This window comes from Gracilinanus agilis, chromosome 1 (assembly GCF_016433145.1).
Source record: "Gracilinanus agilis isolate LMUSP501 chromosome 1, AgileGrace, whole genome shotgun sequence".
Taxonomy (NCBI): domain Eukaryota; kingdom Metazoa; phylum Chordata; class Mammalia; order Didelphimorphia; family Didelphidae; genus Gracilinanus; species Gracilinanus agilis.
The window spans coordinates 313,424,057-313,442,290 of record NC_058130.1 but is presented as its reverse complement, the minus strand read 5'-3'; the positions used below and the strand labels follow the sequence as shown (position 1 = coordinate 313,442,290).

The following is an 18,234-nucleotide window of genomic DNA, read 5'->3' as shown; positions in this document are numbered from 1 at the left end:
ATAATGTGTAATATACAAAAACTTCATATATGCAATCACGTACAAACCTGGCAGTATTTAATTTTAGACCTATGTAGGTTTTAAAGTCCTCAGATGGAATGATGTTCAAGGAATGAAACTTTTGTTCCTCATGGAACTCAAGGGAAGAGCTGACAATTCTCTTCAAGCCTAGACACATCTTCATTCATTCATTTAGAAGCAGCCCTAGCAAGTCTAAGTAAATTGGCACCCAAAGTGAACAGGGTCCAAAGTATAGAATCTGTGATAGACTTAACCCCAGGTTATGGGTTTGGTTGGTTGTTTTCCTCCCCTGTTGAAATGAGAAAAACTCTAATGGATAACTTTTTGTATAAAAAATAGTCAACAAAAACCAAAACCAAAAACAACAACCCCACAATTCACCTCTAAGAGTCAGATTGAGATTTACATTTTCATAGATTTAATCAGACAGCTGAGTATTTAATCTGATGTTCTAGTCTATTTACTAACCATCAGAAGTGAGTATCTTCCCACATCATTTTTTTTTTTTTTGCATTGGCTCTTTTAATGTGTTATAGTTTCAGCCACAGCTAGCAAGGGTTTCACATAGCTGAAGCCAAACCTGAAACCCTTATCAAACTGAGTCTGTACAACGGAAGTATATTTTCAATGACATATGCCTTTGTACAATATTTACAGATTCTCTCCATTATGATAAAAAAAGACAAAATAAATAAAAACATAAAGGAAGGAAATGTTGCTGAGGCTGGGGGCTTTTTTTCTTTTATCTTTCTCAAACAGATGCTGCTGGTCTCCTCAGTGCGTGAAGCTGGCTAGCCAAGATTGTTTTTCTTCCTTTTACACGGGCTATGACTGGGATCTTGTTTCAGTTCTTGGTACTGCACCTGTTTAAACAGAGAGTTCAGAGAAAGACTGGTCAGGTGGCCACTTATTGGCAAAAGGCTGAAAAGCAAAGGAATGAGAGAGTGTGCCTGGGGGAGGGAGGAGGGGTGTTCGTTCTCTTGCTGCAAGCTGCATGGGATCTGCAGCTGGGCTGCAGAAACAATGGAGTGATAGAGCTGGAATCAAAAGGGGAAACAGCATTGGGGAAATCATGCCAGGAAACACAGGAGTGCACTAATGTAAACTTTGGTCATGGGCTCGGGTCTTTTTCTGTTCACCACAAGATAATACATCGAGGGGGGGAAAAAAACACAATAACAACAAATCGCCACACACAACGATATTTAGTTTAAAGCCCTGGATGAGAATTCTTTGCAACTCCTTGTTTTTTTGTTTGTTTGTTTCTGAATACATATTTAGGCTTAGGCTCAGCTTCCATTCTAATGGCGGTGACACTAAACCAAATGGTCCCAATGAATCAAATCAGTCTAGATAAAGAAGTAAAGTCATTTCTTCAACTCAACCTATGTAGGAACACTGCAGATCCCATGAAGATAATGGAAAAGGTAACATTCTCATCCACAGAAGGAACCCTTTCTTTCCTTGTATTATGGGGCTCTAAAAAAAACCAGCCATTCTTCCCTCACACATCAATTGTTAGGGCTGGAAGTCCATTTATAATGATCTAGCCCAACTTGCTCTTTTTTTTACTGATGAAAAGCCCGAAGCTCTGAAAAAGTAAAAAGATTTGCCCACGGTTACACAGCTAGTTAGTGGAAAAGCTGGGACTCCCGCCTCTATCTCCCGACTACTCCAGCACTTCTTCCTTTACACCACTCGGCCTCCCTCCTTATAAAGAAAACAAAAATCACTTGTTCATCCCCTCAAATAGCTGCCCTCAAGAGCTTGGTTCTTCAAGTCTCTCTGTTCTTCTCCAGAGAGGGAGGGGACTGTTTCTCCATTAAATGTCTGCTAGTTTATTTTGTTTTCATAATCTAATATTCTTATTTCCTCCCTACAGGTGGTGGAGGCCCCAGGCAGCAGCATATCCCTCAACCAACTCCAGCTGAACATCATTTGAAGGTTGTTCCCCATCCTCCCCACAGGTTGGCTAGACAATCCCCTCTTGTGAATTCTCATTCTCCAAAACATTCTTCTTGGGACCAGTTAAGCTGGAAGTTTCTCATGGGCAAAATCCAAGTGTGGACTCATTTCTGAATGAAATAGAAGGCACTGCTTCAGGCCTTGTTAACTTCAACTGGGTCTCCTCAGAAGGTTTGGATTTCAAAATTAATGGGAGGGAGAATCCAAAACTCAAGGCCTAATGTCACACCATATTACCAAACCAAGGACAAAGGAATACTGCAAAGAATGTTTTAATAATAACCACTGCAGAACAACATCTCTAAATTTAACAGCTAGTAACATCAAAACATTTCAAAAGCCTACTCACTACTTGTACATCAGAAGGAACTCGCGAAAGAAAGTCGAGAAGCTCATTGTTATCGATTGCGTATGGACTCCGAAGCTTTTTTGTAAATTTATTGATGCCTGGAAAAGCGAGGGTTGAAACATTATTAAAATCTCTGGATTTTTTTTCCACTCCCCCTGTAATCCCTGAAAGCATATTTTTGGTCAATGTTTGATAATTACTTGTTATCGGTTTTTCTCGAAGTCAATAAGCATTATTAAACTCCAAGCACTATGGTAAGTGCTCAGGATACAAAGAAAAAGCAAAAATGAGTCCCTGCTCTAGGCAAGCTCATAATCTCTGACAGTGATTTGAAGATCTATCTTGCCAGCCTTACAGATTTACCTAAAGGGCTATCCCTCCCCTTGGCCTGCCCACCTGGCAGAAATGAAAGGTAACTCTTCTTTCACATACAACTCTGGGAAGTCACTTATAAATCAAAAGAAGAACCTTAATCATTTCCTTATTTTTTTTCCTCAAAAGAAAACGCACCCATTGTTAGTTTGGAGTTTTGTTTTTTAACCACTAAAGTTAAAAGTTCAAAAGTTTTCGATTCCCAGCATAATCTGTGTTGAAAAGGGATCTAATAGTATTTGGGATTGTACACACTGGCTGCTATAAATGAAATAAATTCTAATAGCCTGAAGAGAACTAGGATAGATGACTGGCATTCCCAGTTTCTTAATTAAGGAATTTAGGGAGGTGAAGCATGGATAGAGTCTCAGTCCCTAATGAAATATTGCCTTCATTCTCTTGTTTCCTTATGTGGGGTGTGGCCTAAATAATTCTTAAATTTCTGATTAATATTTCAACAATCATCAATCCAATAAGGGCAAAAGAAAAAAGACACAATTCTTTTTCTATTTAATCTGATGAAACAATAGAACCAAACACCTACCCTGAAAATGAAATCCAAGTCAAATTTTGCTAAGAGGCCACTAAGCATTACTTAATCAGATTCCACCAATGTACACCACAGAGATGCTTTTTTGTTTATTTGTTTGTTTGTTTTAGAAGAACTGCTTTGAAGCCTGGGATAAGTCTAATCCTACCTGGGCTAGAGGTAATAAATTGCCCTAAGATGACACTCTTCCCTAATTCCTTCAATAAAATAGCATCTGTTTTAAATATCATAGAAATGAGTGAAAGATGAGGAATTAAACATGCAGTAGAGAATCCAGTATATGATGGAACTGCTCCTACTCCTTCTTTCCCTCTTACGGAAGGAACAACATAATAACCTGAAATTTCTTGAAACTCAACGATTCTAGACAATATACCCAGTTTTGTTTTGGTTTTGGGGGGTCAAAGTCAATGAATGGCTAAGGTTCCTGGGGTCTGCATCAGGTATAACGAAGCAGCCTTTTCAAACTTGAAAAGATTTCTATTTTAGAAACAGAATATCACTAATGCCCCTGATCATTTTATTCAAGTAGATTGTCATAAAGGTCTTTCAGAACAAAATAAAATATTGAAAACCCACTCCCACATTTTTCCTTGGCTCCTTTTTCCTTTTGACAGCCAGATGCTTTTTGGAAGTTCATGACCCATTTTGGTGCCTTGTTTCATATTAGATTAGTTTTGGGGCTGGGGGGAGACACACGATTCTTTAACACATTTCTTTCCCTTTTTATAACTGATTTATATATAGGCAAAGAAAAAGGATTATTTGAAATCATTAACGTGGTGGGTTTATATGGTAGTAGTGCTTGGAGGCTGAAAATTGAGTTTTCCAAACCATGAATTTTGTCAGGAAAGAAAAAAAATTGACTCTAGACAGCACTTAAACAGAGAACTTTCCAAATAGAGTATCAGGACTTGGGAATGGTGGGTGCAGAGTGCTTAATAATATCTGGCACCTAGTAGGCTCTTTATAAATAAATGTGTGTTAACTAACTGTAACTACGTGAAGAAGGCAGGACTGAAATATTATCTTGAAAACATATGTAGTAGATATTCCAATTAAGTAAAAACAAAACATTTCTTGTTCCTTATCTGTGAAACACTGAGTGTTCTTTTCTATGAGCCTAAAGGTGACCTCTTAGACAGCCTCTCATGTACATACACTTTCATGTTTACATACACTATCAGATGATAGAGTACCACAGGGGGAAAAAAAGCATATTGTCCTAAATGCACTATATAGATTGAAATGCCTCTGTTTGTGTATAAGTGGTGAAAATAAATCAGAGTAATATCTAGACAAAGCTACATTTTGATAGATGAAGAATCTGCACAGCCCCATGTTTATAGTATGATGAAGGCTACAATGCCAGGCAAGAAAAATGCATTTTGCAGGTAGGCCTAAATCTTTACACTGTTGTGATTTTTAACCGAACTGTCTCTTTCCATCATGGAGCAGCTTCATGACCATAAATACCGAGACCTACTGACAGTATAACTCATCCCTTAAAAACAGTTTGTTCTAAGTAGCTCAGACAGTTTTGCTTTGTTTTGTTTTGTTTTAAAAAAGGGCTTTACTTACCCCAGACAAGGACAATGTATCTCAGCGGAATGAAATACAGGATGACTGTGAACACACAGAGGGCAGCAATTGCCAGCCAGCTTAAGAATGGGACAGTCCAGTTGAACGTACTGAATGAAAAATTAACTCGTCAGCAATCAAAGCACTTTGTACTTCCAACCAAAGATGAAGCAAGTAATTGGCCAGACTTCACATCTGTTCAATGGGTCTAACTAGTCTCTACCACTTTCTACCCTGGGTAGAAACTAAGATCCAGAACAACCATAGGGAGTTGGGAATAAATGAACCCTGGCTTCAGCGGTAGTTCAACCTCAAATAGAAACAGGGCTACTAAACCAGAGATAAGAATCTCTACAGCTACATATTGATTTCAACAGTGACATTAACATTATCTGTTGTATTGTAGTTTTATTTTGTTAAATATTTCCAAATATATTTATGTTACATATTAAATACATTAATTATATGTTGCTATGTTATTTTATGGTATATTACATTGCATTGTTATGTTATGTTATGTTATGTTATGTTATGTTATGTTATGTTATGTTATGTTATGTTATGTTACGTTATATGTTAGGTTCTGGCCCAATTACAGAGAGTTGCATTGAAGGCACCATATTTGATGTCTCTGGGCTTCAGCATGTGAGGCTTGGCTCTATATCCCCTACAGACCTTTGACCCTCAATTCAGTCCTGTCTCCTCCATCCGCATCAGACTCACTCTTTTTCAATCAGAAATGTAAAGCAATATTTCTAATGTCTGGTAATAATAAAATTTGCTTCTGGGTCTATCATTAGCTCTTTTACACTTCCCACACAAAAATTTTATTAACGTGTGTCCAGAGAAGTAAGATGTGTGAAGGACAGAATCTTTTGGCTTATAAACATCCATATTTCCCCTCAAACTGGAACTGCATTTTCTCCCTTAGTCAAGTTTCATACATATAAATCAAGTAAAGAAGAAAAGTGAGATGTTTAGTTTGTTCTAGCTTTGTAGAACTTTGCCAGCCCACAAAATATTTTCTTCCTAATCATAAAGTTGATAAAGAAAATAAGCTTATTTTATTGAAAAGTCCTAAATTAGGTGGAAAGAACACTAATGGACTTGTGCCTTCCTACTTCTGCTTCTCTATCATGTAATATAAAGATTACTGAACTGAGAATTGTGAGTGCTGGGTTTCTAGTCCCAGCCTTCTCACTAGCTGGGTAACATTTCTTAAATCTCTGTAAGACTGGCAAGCCAGAGAATATCTAGAGGAGGGCACCTATGATGATAAAGGACCTATCTCAAGATCATGGAGAATGAAGACCACTTGATGGAACAGGGATATTTAATTTGAAATAGAGAAGTATTGGTGGGGGGCAGGGGAGAGGGGAAAACATAGCAACTACCTTCAATTATTTGAAGGGCTGTCACATGGAGGAGGATTAGGACTAGGCAAAGTGGAAATGAGCTCAGGAGCTAACAGGTTGCTACTGATTAGACATTTTTATGGAAAGGCTAAGATGACCATTTAATAAGGATTCTATAAAGGGTTGATCAAGTATGGATCAGACAAGCCAGTTTCTGAAATCCCTTCTAATTCTGTGATTCTGTGACTTCCTTCCCTTCATTGGGCCTCAGTTTCCTCATATCTAAAATGAAAGGATAAAATAGGTCCTTTCAGACCTAAAATCCCATGCTGAGTGGCAAGATAAGGGATCAAAGCAACAATAACCAAAAACTGAGAATAAAAAGAATTTCTTTAAAAATAACATCCGCTCACTCCCTTGCAAAGGGAGAGGGAATAGATCGAAGGCTGAAATTTTTAAAATAAGGAGTTGCATCAAAAAATGGAAAAGGAATAAAATAACTTTTTTTTAAAATATTGAGTTAAGGCAGAAAGTCAGGGGTTAAGTCAATATGCCAAGAAGACAAAAGAGAAAGAAAGAAAGAAGAGAGAAGTAAACAGAAATGAGGATGAAAAGTCCCTGTGATTTTTAAGAATTTGGCTCCCGTGTAGTAGTGTAGAATTTCCTTGGAAAATTACTGACAGCTTTCTCAGAGGAAGGGCATAAAGAATGCAGATATGCTCTATGAAGCGCTTCAAGGGATGGTTATTCAGTTCTATTGTCATTTTCAGTTATATAATAGTGTCCTTTAAAATACCTAACCAGAGTTAGATTGCCAAAGAGGCACTAATATACTTTGTTGTCTGGTTCTTGAGCCCTAAAACACAGCAAAGAGAGATAAGGCATCCAGCTTACACAAATTATTGAGAAAATTTTTTTAAAAATTGTAATAGTCCCTCAACTTTGGAAAGGCTGAAACATGGATTCTTACCCTTGGAGTAGCTGGGTACAGCCAGCCCATATGCCAAGGATTAGGTTAGTGGGAAGTCCACTAACGTGTATGTGGCAGCCATTTCTTAGGTCTTTCTCTCCCTATGTTGGCATGTTCTTCATAGGATTTATTCTGGCAAAAGAGCCCAAATACTATGGTTGGATTATGTTGGATGCCTTGCTCCAAATAATTGGTATGGTCTGGCTGTTTTGTTTTTGTTTGTCTTTTTTCTTCGCTAGCAATTTTGACATCTTTCCAAAGTGAACATTATGTAACTGTCACTAGGTGTAGAATCACTTCTTTTCTCCTCAAGGGACACCTGCTCGTTTCCTTTCTCCTGCCTGGATCTGCAGTGAACAGAAGGTTGAGGGTCTGCTTGCCTTCCTGTGGCTCAGCTCAAAGCTATCGATCACACTACCCCATGTGTGAGGACATCGACGATCCAATCTGGAAACCTCCTTCTGTGCTGTCCTAGCATGGGCTCTGCATTTTGCCTTGCCCTTCTTAGAGGGACAAGAAGTAGCAAAAAGGTAGACTCAACCAGTGTGACTACTGGTGGGGGATAAAAGGTTTTGTTGCCCTTTTTGTGGATTAATATGTGAAGAATCTTATTCCAAAATGCCTTTTCCCTGGAATGGAGAGAGATAAAGGAAAGATAGAGAAATGGAGGGAAGGAAACACAAGGAGATGGCAAGGGAAGGAGATGGGAAGACAGAAATGGGGTAGAGAGGAAAGGGGGAGAAAGAAGCAAGCTAGAGAAGGGGGAATGCGATATTTTGATTAATTTCAGGAGTGCAAAGATGATTAAATCATGAGGATGGGTAAATGAGGAGATTGTGTCCACAAAGGGGCTTTGCTATTTTGTGAAACTACTTTCAGGACAAACTGCTTTTACTGGTTTGGTCCCAGCAGAAGTGTCTCTTTTTAGTACCCCACAGTTCCTTTGTGCAGAAACCATAATGTTGGCAAGGCTTTGAACACTGCCTTTTAGCCCACCCCATGGAAAGCTCTGCAAAGTCCAGATGTCCTCCACACTGCTCTCTAGCCAGGACTCTGCCTTTTTCTTCAAGTGGCCATGGACATTTTCTGGCCAAACACCTGTTCCATGGTGGCAGCTTCCCACCACTCAGAAATGGTAGATTTAAAAAAAAACAAAACAAACAAACAAAAAACAAACAAACAAACAACCTTATTTCCCTTCCTCTCAACTTTTAAAGCAAATAATTCAGTCTTCTACACTGAAAATCATTTTTTCCATCTCTAAGTCTCAGAGTTAGGTATAGTAGACCCAGGGAAAGTACCATAGTTAACATAAAAATGCACATAACCATAGAACCTTGGGTGTTTTAGAATGCTGATATGTAGATTGGAAGGGAAGGTTCTTGGGGATAGGAATAACATCTGGATTATAGGGGGAGAAGGCCTCGGAAATCTGAGAGTGAATGCTGCTTGGAAGTAAATTTGAGAGAAAAGAGACTGCAACAGTTAATGTGCCCCTCCCCCAAAGGAAAAATCAGCACCTGTGAGTATATGGAAATATACAAGAAATTATTCTAAATATATGTATTATATATTATGCTTAATATATAATATATACCATATTCTAAATAGGTATACATTTGGAATATATATTATATTTGAAATTATTTATCTATATATGAATAGATGTATATTTAACTTGGAAGTCTGGCTTACATTTTGAGTTCAAATAATTCACTTTCAACAAAGTCAACGTAATCCTAAAATCCCGAATCTGCTGGATATGAATAGTAAAGCTATGAGTAGATAAATGAAAAATATAAGAAAATATGTCCATCCACACAGCATTACTGCTCAGAAGAGGGCATTAGCAGTCATGGAGACTGGAATAACATTTATGCTTAATATAGTTTTTTAACAAATGCTTTTAAAATCCATATTCCTTTTTTTAAAAAAATGTTTATATAAAGAATATCTCAGTAAATTAAAACATTTGTAACAAAACCTAAGCTAACTAAAGAACTGTCTCCATTTTTTTCCCATTCTTTTAAGACTACAAAAAGTTTCCAAAATGGTATACTTAATCGAAACAACAAAATAATGACATATTTCCTGAAGCTATGATCTCTACTATTTAACTGGAGAGAACATAAGACAAGTTCCTTGTATACACTGAATACCTGAATTCCTTATTTAGCAGAGTTTGAGGTTATTTTTCCCATCACAATTTCTTTTCCATTTAGGAACAAAGTGCTTTGGTTTTGAAATGTGCTAAACTTAAGGACGGTGATATTTCTTACTTCAAAGTGGCAGCTATGATTCCATTCCAACCAATATGTGCTAAATTTCAGAATGAAAATGACAGAACCTTCCTAAATCCCAGGGTTGGCAGAAAGCAAAGTAAATAATGATGAGACCAAGCAATAGATCGCCCAGAAGTTCCCTGCCAAGAAAACCATGTGACACTCTGCCCTCTAAGAAACAAATAGGAGTCCTATCCCAAAGGAAGCCAGGTCCCATGAGTCAGCAGCACTCACTTTTTTATCCTCTCTCCAAAGGATGCCACTTCATCAAGGATGTTCTGGACGCTGACACACACCTCTTGGATGGCATAGATTTTATTTATGAATCCTTTTTTTTCACTATCCTAAAACACAATTAAAAAGAGAGATTCAGTGTCAAGGGTCGAAGGGAAAGGATTTCTCTAGTGTCGATTTTTTTTAATTAACCATGTCATTTTTTTTCTTTTGGAACTATAAACATGTAATATATTATGTTATACATTATATATAAAAACTATGTGGGCAAGGCTGCTGCAGACATATAAATTCTACTAAAGTATAATTATATATTAAAAACACAATATTTAGAACTGAAAGAAACCTTCTAACCCTCTCATTTAATAGATTTGAAAACATCAAAAAAGGAGGGGAATGGGTATGGGGGGACAAAAGGAAGTGGCTTGCCCAAGGTAACAAACTGTAAATAGCAAAGCAGAGAAGAAAACCCAAATCCTCTGAATCTGTGTGTTTTCTCTATGATATATTACATGAAAATCATAAATAGAGGTACATGGAAGCATATGGCTCTTCCATAGTTTAGTGAATTCGAGTCATAAGACCTGGGTTCATCATCTGATTCTAACTTCCAAAAACATTCTGCTTAAAAACAAAGAGCATCACAAACCTGGACTCCTCTTTCTTTGAACCAGCTCCTAGGTCAACCTCCAGTCCCTCTCTATATCACTAGAGCTCCCTGTCCCATTTTTTAATCCCAGAAGTCTATATTTTGATCTATCTTCAGAAAACTCAGAAGCAGAAAAGAAAAAGAAAAAAAAAAAAGGAAAAATGGAAAGTGGGTTGTGAAAGTGAAACTTAGCAACTGGAGATGGGAAGTGTATTTAAAGATTGTTACTCTTTCTTTTTTAAACAGTTATGATCAGTCTTAGAATCAATATGTATATTGGTTACCAGGCAGAAGAGCAGAAAGGGCTAAGCAATGGGATCAAGTGACTTGCCCAGGGCCATCCAGCTAGGAAGTGTCTGAGAAAGATTGTTACTCTTAAGATGGCCATTTATAGAACACATCAGAGCAATTCAGGTAAATTTAGCATTTATCTGATTCCTAGCACAAGCTATTAAGAATCAGTTTACTACTTTTCAACTCTCTGTAATTCAAAAGTTAAAAGGATTTATACTAAATTCATGCCAGGTAAAAGTACCTGGGGAACTTGGTAATTGACCCAGGGGCAAGTGAGGGATTGACTTTTGACTTTACCCTCCAGAATCTGAGGAATTTGGAGAGGTAGACACCTCAGAGTCCTTTGAAATGCAAATTTGTCTTGACTGCCTCAAAAAACCTATTGTCCCACTGGGTGGATAGTTTGTACTCTTAGATAGTGAAGGTGTGGAGAACTGGAGTGGTGGATTGACTGTGGGGTTTCTCCAGTTAGAAAATGAAAGTGATGAGAATTAAAGAGGGCTTCCTTGTTTTCTGCTCAAAGGGGGGAGATTGAAATGGGTATTATAAGCAAAAATCCACTTGGGGTGTACAAAAAACAAACTCTGTGGGTACAGCTAACTTTGAGACTTAGAGAGAATGGGGGAGGTAAGTTAAGGAGAAAAATAGATATTTTATATTTCTTGGAAGACCAGAGGTTACCAATTCCTGTGGATTTAAACTCTTCTTTTTTTGTAATGTTTGTCTCTTAGTTTTTACTTTACTTATTTTTTACTTTTACTTACTCTCCATCCCCAACCCAGCCTCCACCAGTTTCCCCATGGTTGCTGCATTAGAAACCCTTTTTTTTTTTTTTTAAATCAACATTAAAAACCTTATGTCCTTAATACAGCGGAAAAATCTCTGTTCTCTTCCTTCAGGAAGATCTTGGCCAGAGGACCCAGGATAGAAGAGAGAGTATGGCCCCGATTGGGTCTAAGGAAAGAAGCAGGTCCAACCCTTGGGGCTCTGGGAAGGGAAGCTGGGCCAGGGGAAACAATAAGGCTTGGAATGAAGTTCAGGCCCCTGCAGGAAGGAAGGAACTGTTAAGGGTCCTTCCAACCATTTGAAATTCTTCTTAGGAATCTAGTACCACCCAAATTTGCCCAGCTGGCTTTGTGGAAACCATCCAACTCAGCTTCCATGACAGTGTGAATGTCTACGGAAATGTAGATCCAATTTCATTAATTTGACTTCCTTTGAACCCTTGGACGCTGTGCCAGAATGCTTGAGACCTCCTCTTGTGTCAGTCGATCCTTACTGGAAGGAGCTAGAGAACTAGAAAAATAATAATGCTGCCACCACATTTACATGCTGACTTCCTATCCACTTTAGAGGAGCCCTGAGCATTTTACATTGGAAACGCTTAGCCCAACTGGACTTCAGCCACCTCAAAATAAAGAACATGTACAGAGGCAACTGGCATGCTCTCCGCCTCCGAGGTGAAAATCACTGCGGCCAATGACATGGGAGTTAATTTATAACCAGACCCAGTGTAGTCATATTGAAATTAAATTTTGAAAGGAGGCCTCAAACATATTCATCTCACTTATGCCCAGATGGAATGTCAGCCACTCAGGGTGGATGTCTTCCGTAAAACTTTTCACTAACAGTAAGGTAAGCAAATATCACCTATCCCATGTTACTCTCTTCAGAAATCACATGCCAATACAAACATGGATGCCTCAATTTCTCATCTTTTTTCTTCTTCCAGTTAAAACACAAAAATTTTTAACTCAATTACATAATTATGTTCTTTAGAATAAAAACAACTAGTGGCTACTTCCTGTACACTTCATAACATATTCTGGGCCAATAAACACCTTGGCCTCTGGCCCCTGCTTTCTTGAATTCAGGCTAAGCTTAATCATGTGTATAGAATGAAGTATCTCCATGAGTTCTCTTTGAAGAAAGAATCAAAAGTGGGACTAAAGCATAACATTTACAAACCAAAAGAAATTTCCTAATAAGGTATAGTTTTGTCTTTTTTGTTATACTTGGCCCTCTTCTAAGATTTAGGAGAGCAAAACACCCCCTCTCTATGGTGGCCTGGCTTTCTTGGAAGAGACCCTCCAACAGAGGTCGGGAAAAGCATCTTCAAAGGTTTTAGGAAGTCTTATTTTTGAGAAAACACCTTTCCCTTCTTCATTCCTTTGAAGAGGCAAGTGGTGAAGAGATTCAACAGTATGGGGCAGCTTAAAATGGCAATTAAAAAAAATCTACTTTACTATATTTGTTTTCTTTTTATTTTTCTTTTAAAAACAAAACTCTTTGTTATAAGAAATGACTCATTAGGAGGGCAGAGGAGGTGGGGGAAAATTAGGAAAGATAAAGACAAAAGAATATCAATAAAAATTAAAAAACCCAAACTCATTTCAGGTGGGGTCTGTCCTTCCTTATGCCTATCATTTGCCATATCCCAAAACATATCACTAGCCATTGTGCCAAACCACTGACAAAGGAAATAAAATCTGGGAGGCTCAATTCAGTGATGGAATGCAAGACACATTATGGAAACTATCATTTTAGAAGTCGTTAATTCACATTCTATATGGGGCCTTGGCTAACTGAAAGCCTTAGAAATTCATTATAAAGACCATTTTTAACAAACACTTCAAAATCTCAGGGTTAACAAGTAAGCTAAACCCTCTGATAATCAATTGATGGTGTTGGGATTTTTTTTCTTCCTACTCTTAATTTCTTTTAAGTGTTGTCTCCAAAGCAAGAAGATGCTCTGCAGTGTTAGCAAACCTTTGAAAAGCAAATGCTTTGGAATAGAAATTTTATATTAAAATCTCTTTTATCATAAACTGCCTCCCTCCACTGTGGTCTCCAATGAATGAAGTAATTACTCTTTATATACAGTATATGACCCAAAACAGTAATGGGTAATGGAATTGCTCTGTGTTGCATTCCAATATTTCATACTTTTTTTTCCTCTAATGTTCAATACTTTATTAGTAGAGAATAAATTGGTACATTTCCTTTATTGTCGTTTTTGCTTTCCTTTATAAACCAGCTTGGATGAAGGAAATATCATATAGTATTTAATCATCCAAAGGTTCAGTAGTGACACTACTTTAAAAATGCATTATTAAAGTTTCTTTTGAAGATGTTAAAAAAAATTACCCATAAAAGACAGCCAGTGGCTATAAATCAGGGAACATGTGAGATTTATATTGCAAAACTATTTCTAATGATTCAGTATAATTTTTAAGCAATCTTTAAGTATTTATTAGATTTTTAACTTGTCTATAAAAAATCATAAACAACAGCAAGGCAAGTACCAAGGTGTCTTCCTCATATCTGTCTATGCTGTAATATGATTCTTATGTTTCAAACAAATTATGCCAGATTCTCCAAGGGCTTAAATTGTTCCTTAGTGGCTAAAACTTTCTGGAAAAAATACATTTCATTCTTTCAGGTCAGCAGAGTATCAGTCCATTCATGGAGGCAATAACTTAAAAAAAAAGAATCAAGGTGTCTATTTTACAAGGTGGAAATAACAAACATCATTAGCTTTCAACCAAGAGATGGGATTTTGGAGGTGGACTAAGCATGTGATTTCATTTGCATAGCACCCCAGTGAGCAAACTCCCTCTGCTCTGCACTTTACAGTCTTAGAGAGATAACTTGGACAAACCTCAATCCCCAGTTAACAAGCTCAAGTATGCTTGAGAAGCAGGACTTGATCTCAGGGCTTTCCAACTTCGAAGCCAGCTCTGTAGCCACCAAGCCTTTCTAAGATATTTGTCAATTGGATATTTTGAATGGAAGTAGAACCCAAGCCAATAGGTTTTTCGGTGTGCTTACATTCTGACTGACATCCCACCAAATTCTTCCTTGGTAAGAACATTGGCTGGTTTTCTTCTTTAATGGCGTAACTCTGGCTGCTGAAAATCAACAGGTATTTGAGGGGACAGAGCCAAGATGGCAGCTTAGTAGCAACAAAAGCCTAAACTGTTCTGACAATCCTTCTAAACCAATCTTTAAAAACCACCTCAAAATGACAGGAGTCAAAAACAAACACCAAGAAGGGGCAAGGCGGCTCTCCCACTCAATACTGCTTGAAAGGTAGGCAGAGAGAGTTGTTTTTCACAGGATAAGAGGGAACCCAAAACATGTATTTGAGAGAAAAACTTATCTTGGTACCATGACCTGGAAGTTTTCATGCTTTTGTCTCTGGAATTTCCCATCTGGGCTTAGCTCGTCTGAAGAGCCACTGTCTCCACTAGCCTGTTATATCAGGCAGGGCATATTCAAGCTTTACTTCATTCACTACTTCCCAACCATATTCTCAAGGATTTCTTTTCTATGATGTATATTCTCCCCTCCTGTTCTGAAGCTGTGATCAAATCAATTCTGCCCAAGTTGTTGGGAGGGTGTCAATCCACTTCCCTTTTCTCCATCCTCTCCCCCAATTTTCCACATGCCGCCTCCTTTGCCAGCATTCCTCTACAAGCATTGTTTTCCCCGAAATAAGAACATAAGCTCCTTGAGCACAGGAACTGTCTTTGCTTTTTCTATCCATCCTTTAGCGTGGTGCTTGGCACATTTGTTTAACGCTTGTCCAGGCATTCATCTTGTCCCTAATAGCTCCTCCTATTAAGGTTTTGATTCTCAAAGAGAGACTAGAGCAGTCATGGTGAACCTTTTAGAGACTGAGTGCCCAAACTGAGCTTTCCCCTTACCCCAGAAAGGGGAGGGAGAAAGTGCTCCCATTGGCCTGCTGGGCAATGGGGTGGGTGATTGGAGAAATGTCCTCAGGCATATGTGGAGAGGAGGAGGGGAGCAGCCCGCTCTGGCACATGTGCCATAGGTTCGCCAACACAGTAACAGAAGGAGGTAGAGGAAGAACAGTGACTTGTATGTAGGTGAGGCATGACTCATGCATCTATGTGAAGAAGAATTCCTGAATTTCAAGAAAAATTTTGCTATCAATAATTGTGTTTAGAGCTGATCTTGCCCTTCATTTTGCCCAAAAATCCATCAAGTAGTTGGAGAAATACTGTTTCGTTTTATTTTCCTGAGGTAAAAATATTATAGGAAAAAATGGTAAAGTTTGTGTGTTCTTTAAAGCTCTTTCTCTTAACAAATAGACCTCTGAAAGATTTAGTTTCAGATGAGGATTTTTGGTGCATTTTCTTTCAGTTAAGTCACTCAGAATTACACAAACCATTTTTGTAACTTGAAAGCATATAACTGGCAAGAGAAAGCAATTCCTAACACTTCAAAGCATGTGAATTATAATGAAGGCTACTCTACATCTACCCGCCTTAGAAATTCTCTAAGCCTCATTGAAAATTTAGATATACTGAGAATTTGATACTCTGTCAGCAGTTCCTGGCTTTGTTTGAACAGAATGTAAGCTTTCAGATTTAACATGCTTTCTACCAAAAAACAAAAAACAACAACAACAACAAAAGCTAGCAAAGGAGCATAACTTGGTATCTATCTCCACTTTAACTCTTTTCTACTGTTGGGTGAGGAGACATATTTTCAGTCATAGCCAATAGGAAAAGTTGTTCTGTTTGGCTCTACATATTTGTCTCAAGGGATTTTTCGCCCCTCACTTTTTTTTTTCAAATAGGGGTAGGTTGGGGAGTTGGGATAGAAAGATAATCAATTTTTGTTCATAAAAAAATTTAAATTGGATTTTTAAAAAGCTTTGGATATAGAGATGGAACTACCAAATTAGTTTCCTAATTTGCTAACAAACACTGCCATTTTGTAGGCCCTGTATTTCTAATCATCTAAATATGACTGCTTGATCATGTGCCAATGTCCAATGTAAGCAATTTGAGTTTTACTGTACAGATAACGGCAATGAGTCTAAAGGATTTACGAGGAAATGACATTCTCCAGCATCACTTCTTGAAATACTCTTCCAACCCAGGGACAGAGGTAAAATTGGATCACAGCCCAGAAAGCAATGACAATGTTTTCTCCTCTTTCACATTGGAAACATTGCTGTGGAATCTTAAATTTGAAATACAGGTGATTCTTACAATCAGGGCCTCAAATAAGTGAAAAGCTAGCTACACAGCTTTGACTAACCATGAAATCCTGTGCTGGCTTTATTAACTCATTGCTAGCTTTCTTGGTGCACTGTCCTTTCTGATGTTAGCTTTAAGAAACACAGTCCTGAAAAAATAAAAATTTAAAAAAAAATGTATAGAAACACAGTCTTGGGAGACAATGCAGTAAGAGTAGCCTCCAAACAAGTAGACATAGCTAGCTTCTGATACAAACTATGTGACTCCAGGCAAGTCACTAGGCACCTCACAAAGACCAGTTAAATGAGAGGTATAGACCAGAAAAAAAAAAAGAAATATGGTCTTTTCTAAGGCTTTAACCATCCACACCTTCAAGAATTCATCAAGATAACAAAGAGCTAATAAGATCAACAATGCTTACAATATAATAGGTATATTTCATTTCTCTTTAAATGGTCTTTTGTTTAGGGAGAATGTCTTCTGTTTACCTGATTTTTGTTGTTGTTGTTGTTTAGGAAATTCTGACATCTTAATAAGAATTCCCAATGTATGAAAATCTTTTATGCAAGCTCAGTTTTGCTTCAGATGACTTAGTATTAACCTGTCAGTTTCTATTTTAGAGAATGATGGTAGATTCTTTATAATGTTACGCAGACAAGATCTTATTTTTGTTTTCCTTTTGCTGACATGGCAAATGTTTTGTGCAGAATGAGCATTTACCTGATCCTAGTTTTTCCTTCCTCTAGTGTGATGTAGGCCTATACTTTTCAATGCTTTTTTTCTAAAATAGACATTTTCAATATTTTATTGATAATGTAACATAAATGGGATGTTTTACCATTAACTATTTACCCTACCTTTATAAGAAAATAGTAAATATAAAGAGAGAGACATTTTATTGGGCAAGCAGAGTGAGGTAAAGGTTTATTTTTTTTAAGTAATGTACTTCCCAGAAAAGTTGGAACCAGGAAAGAGATGACATCTCACTGAAGGAGAGGGACAGAGAATTATAAAGGTATGTGTGACCTTGTAGCTTCTGATACAGGAAACAAAAACCAGTCAGTCTCATAGGGGAAAAAATAGTTTCTATCCATTTCAAATAGTCTCCTAGTATCTGATAACTAAAGTGGAAACAACACATTTTTTAAAAAAGTAAGAACAAGACATTCAAATAAATGAATTTTATTTGGGTAAGGCATGACTCATGCATATATGTGTCAGAGAAGGTTCTTGAATTTCATGTTCTCTTAGGCAAAAGAAGGAATAAAACTCCTTATGTGGCTACCCATCAACTGAGGAATGGCTGGAAAAAACGGCTTATGGAATAGTACTGTAATGTTATTATAAGTTAATGATAAATATAATGATAAATAGCAGATGGAATTTCTCTATCTCTTGCGGCTAAAATGTGTTGGTAATGCTCATGGTTTATGTGAATTTATTTTGTATCTTGAAGTTTTGTTAAAATTCTTAATTATTTCAACTAGCTTTTTAGTTGAATTCTCTAGGAATCTCTAAGTATAACATATACTGCAAAGTGTGACATTTTAGTTTCCTCATTGCCCACTTCAAATCCTTCGATTTCTTCCCCCCACCCC

At 37.4% G+C, this 18,234-nt stretch overlaps 1 protein-coding gene across 4 annotated transcripts in view; it reads right to left on the bottom strand.

Moving 5' to 3' along the window:
- Window positions 1-313: 313 nt before the first annotated feature.
- The window catches only part of MCTP1 (multiple C2 and transmembrane domain containing 1), a 721,791-nt gene continuing 703,870 nt past the window's right edge, over window positions 314-18,234 (bottom strand). For all 4 annotated transcript variants that reach the window (XM_044662743.1, XM_044662754.1, XM_044662765.1 and 1 more), the window contains 4 exons: window positions 9,680-9,789; window positions 4,839-4,948; window positions 2,336-2,433; window positions 314-884 (listed from right to left, as the gene is read on the bottom strand). In XM_044662743.1, coding sequence (XP_044518678.1) covers window positions 813-884; window positions 2,336-2,433; window positions 4,839-4,948; window positions 9,680-9,789 — 390 coding nt within the window. In that variant the 3' untranslated portion in view covers window positions 314-812. The remainder of the gene's footprint in view (window positions 885-2,335; window positions 2,434-4,838; window positions 4,949-9,679; window positions 9,790-18,234) is intronic.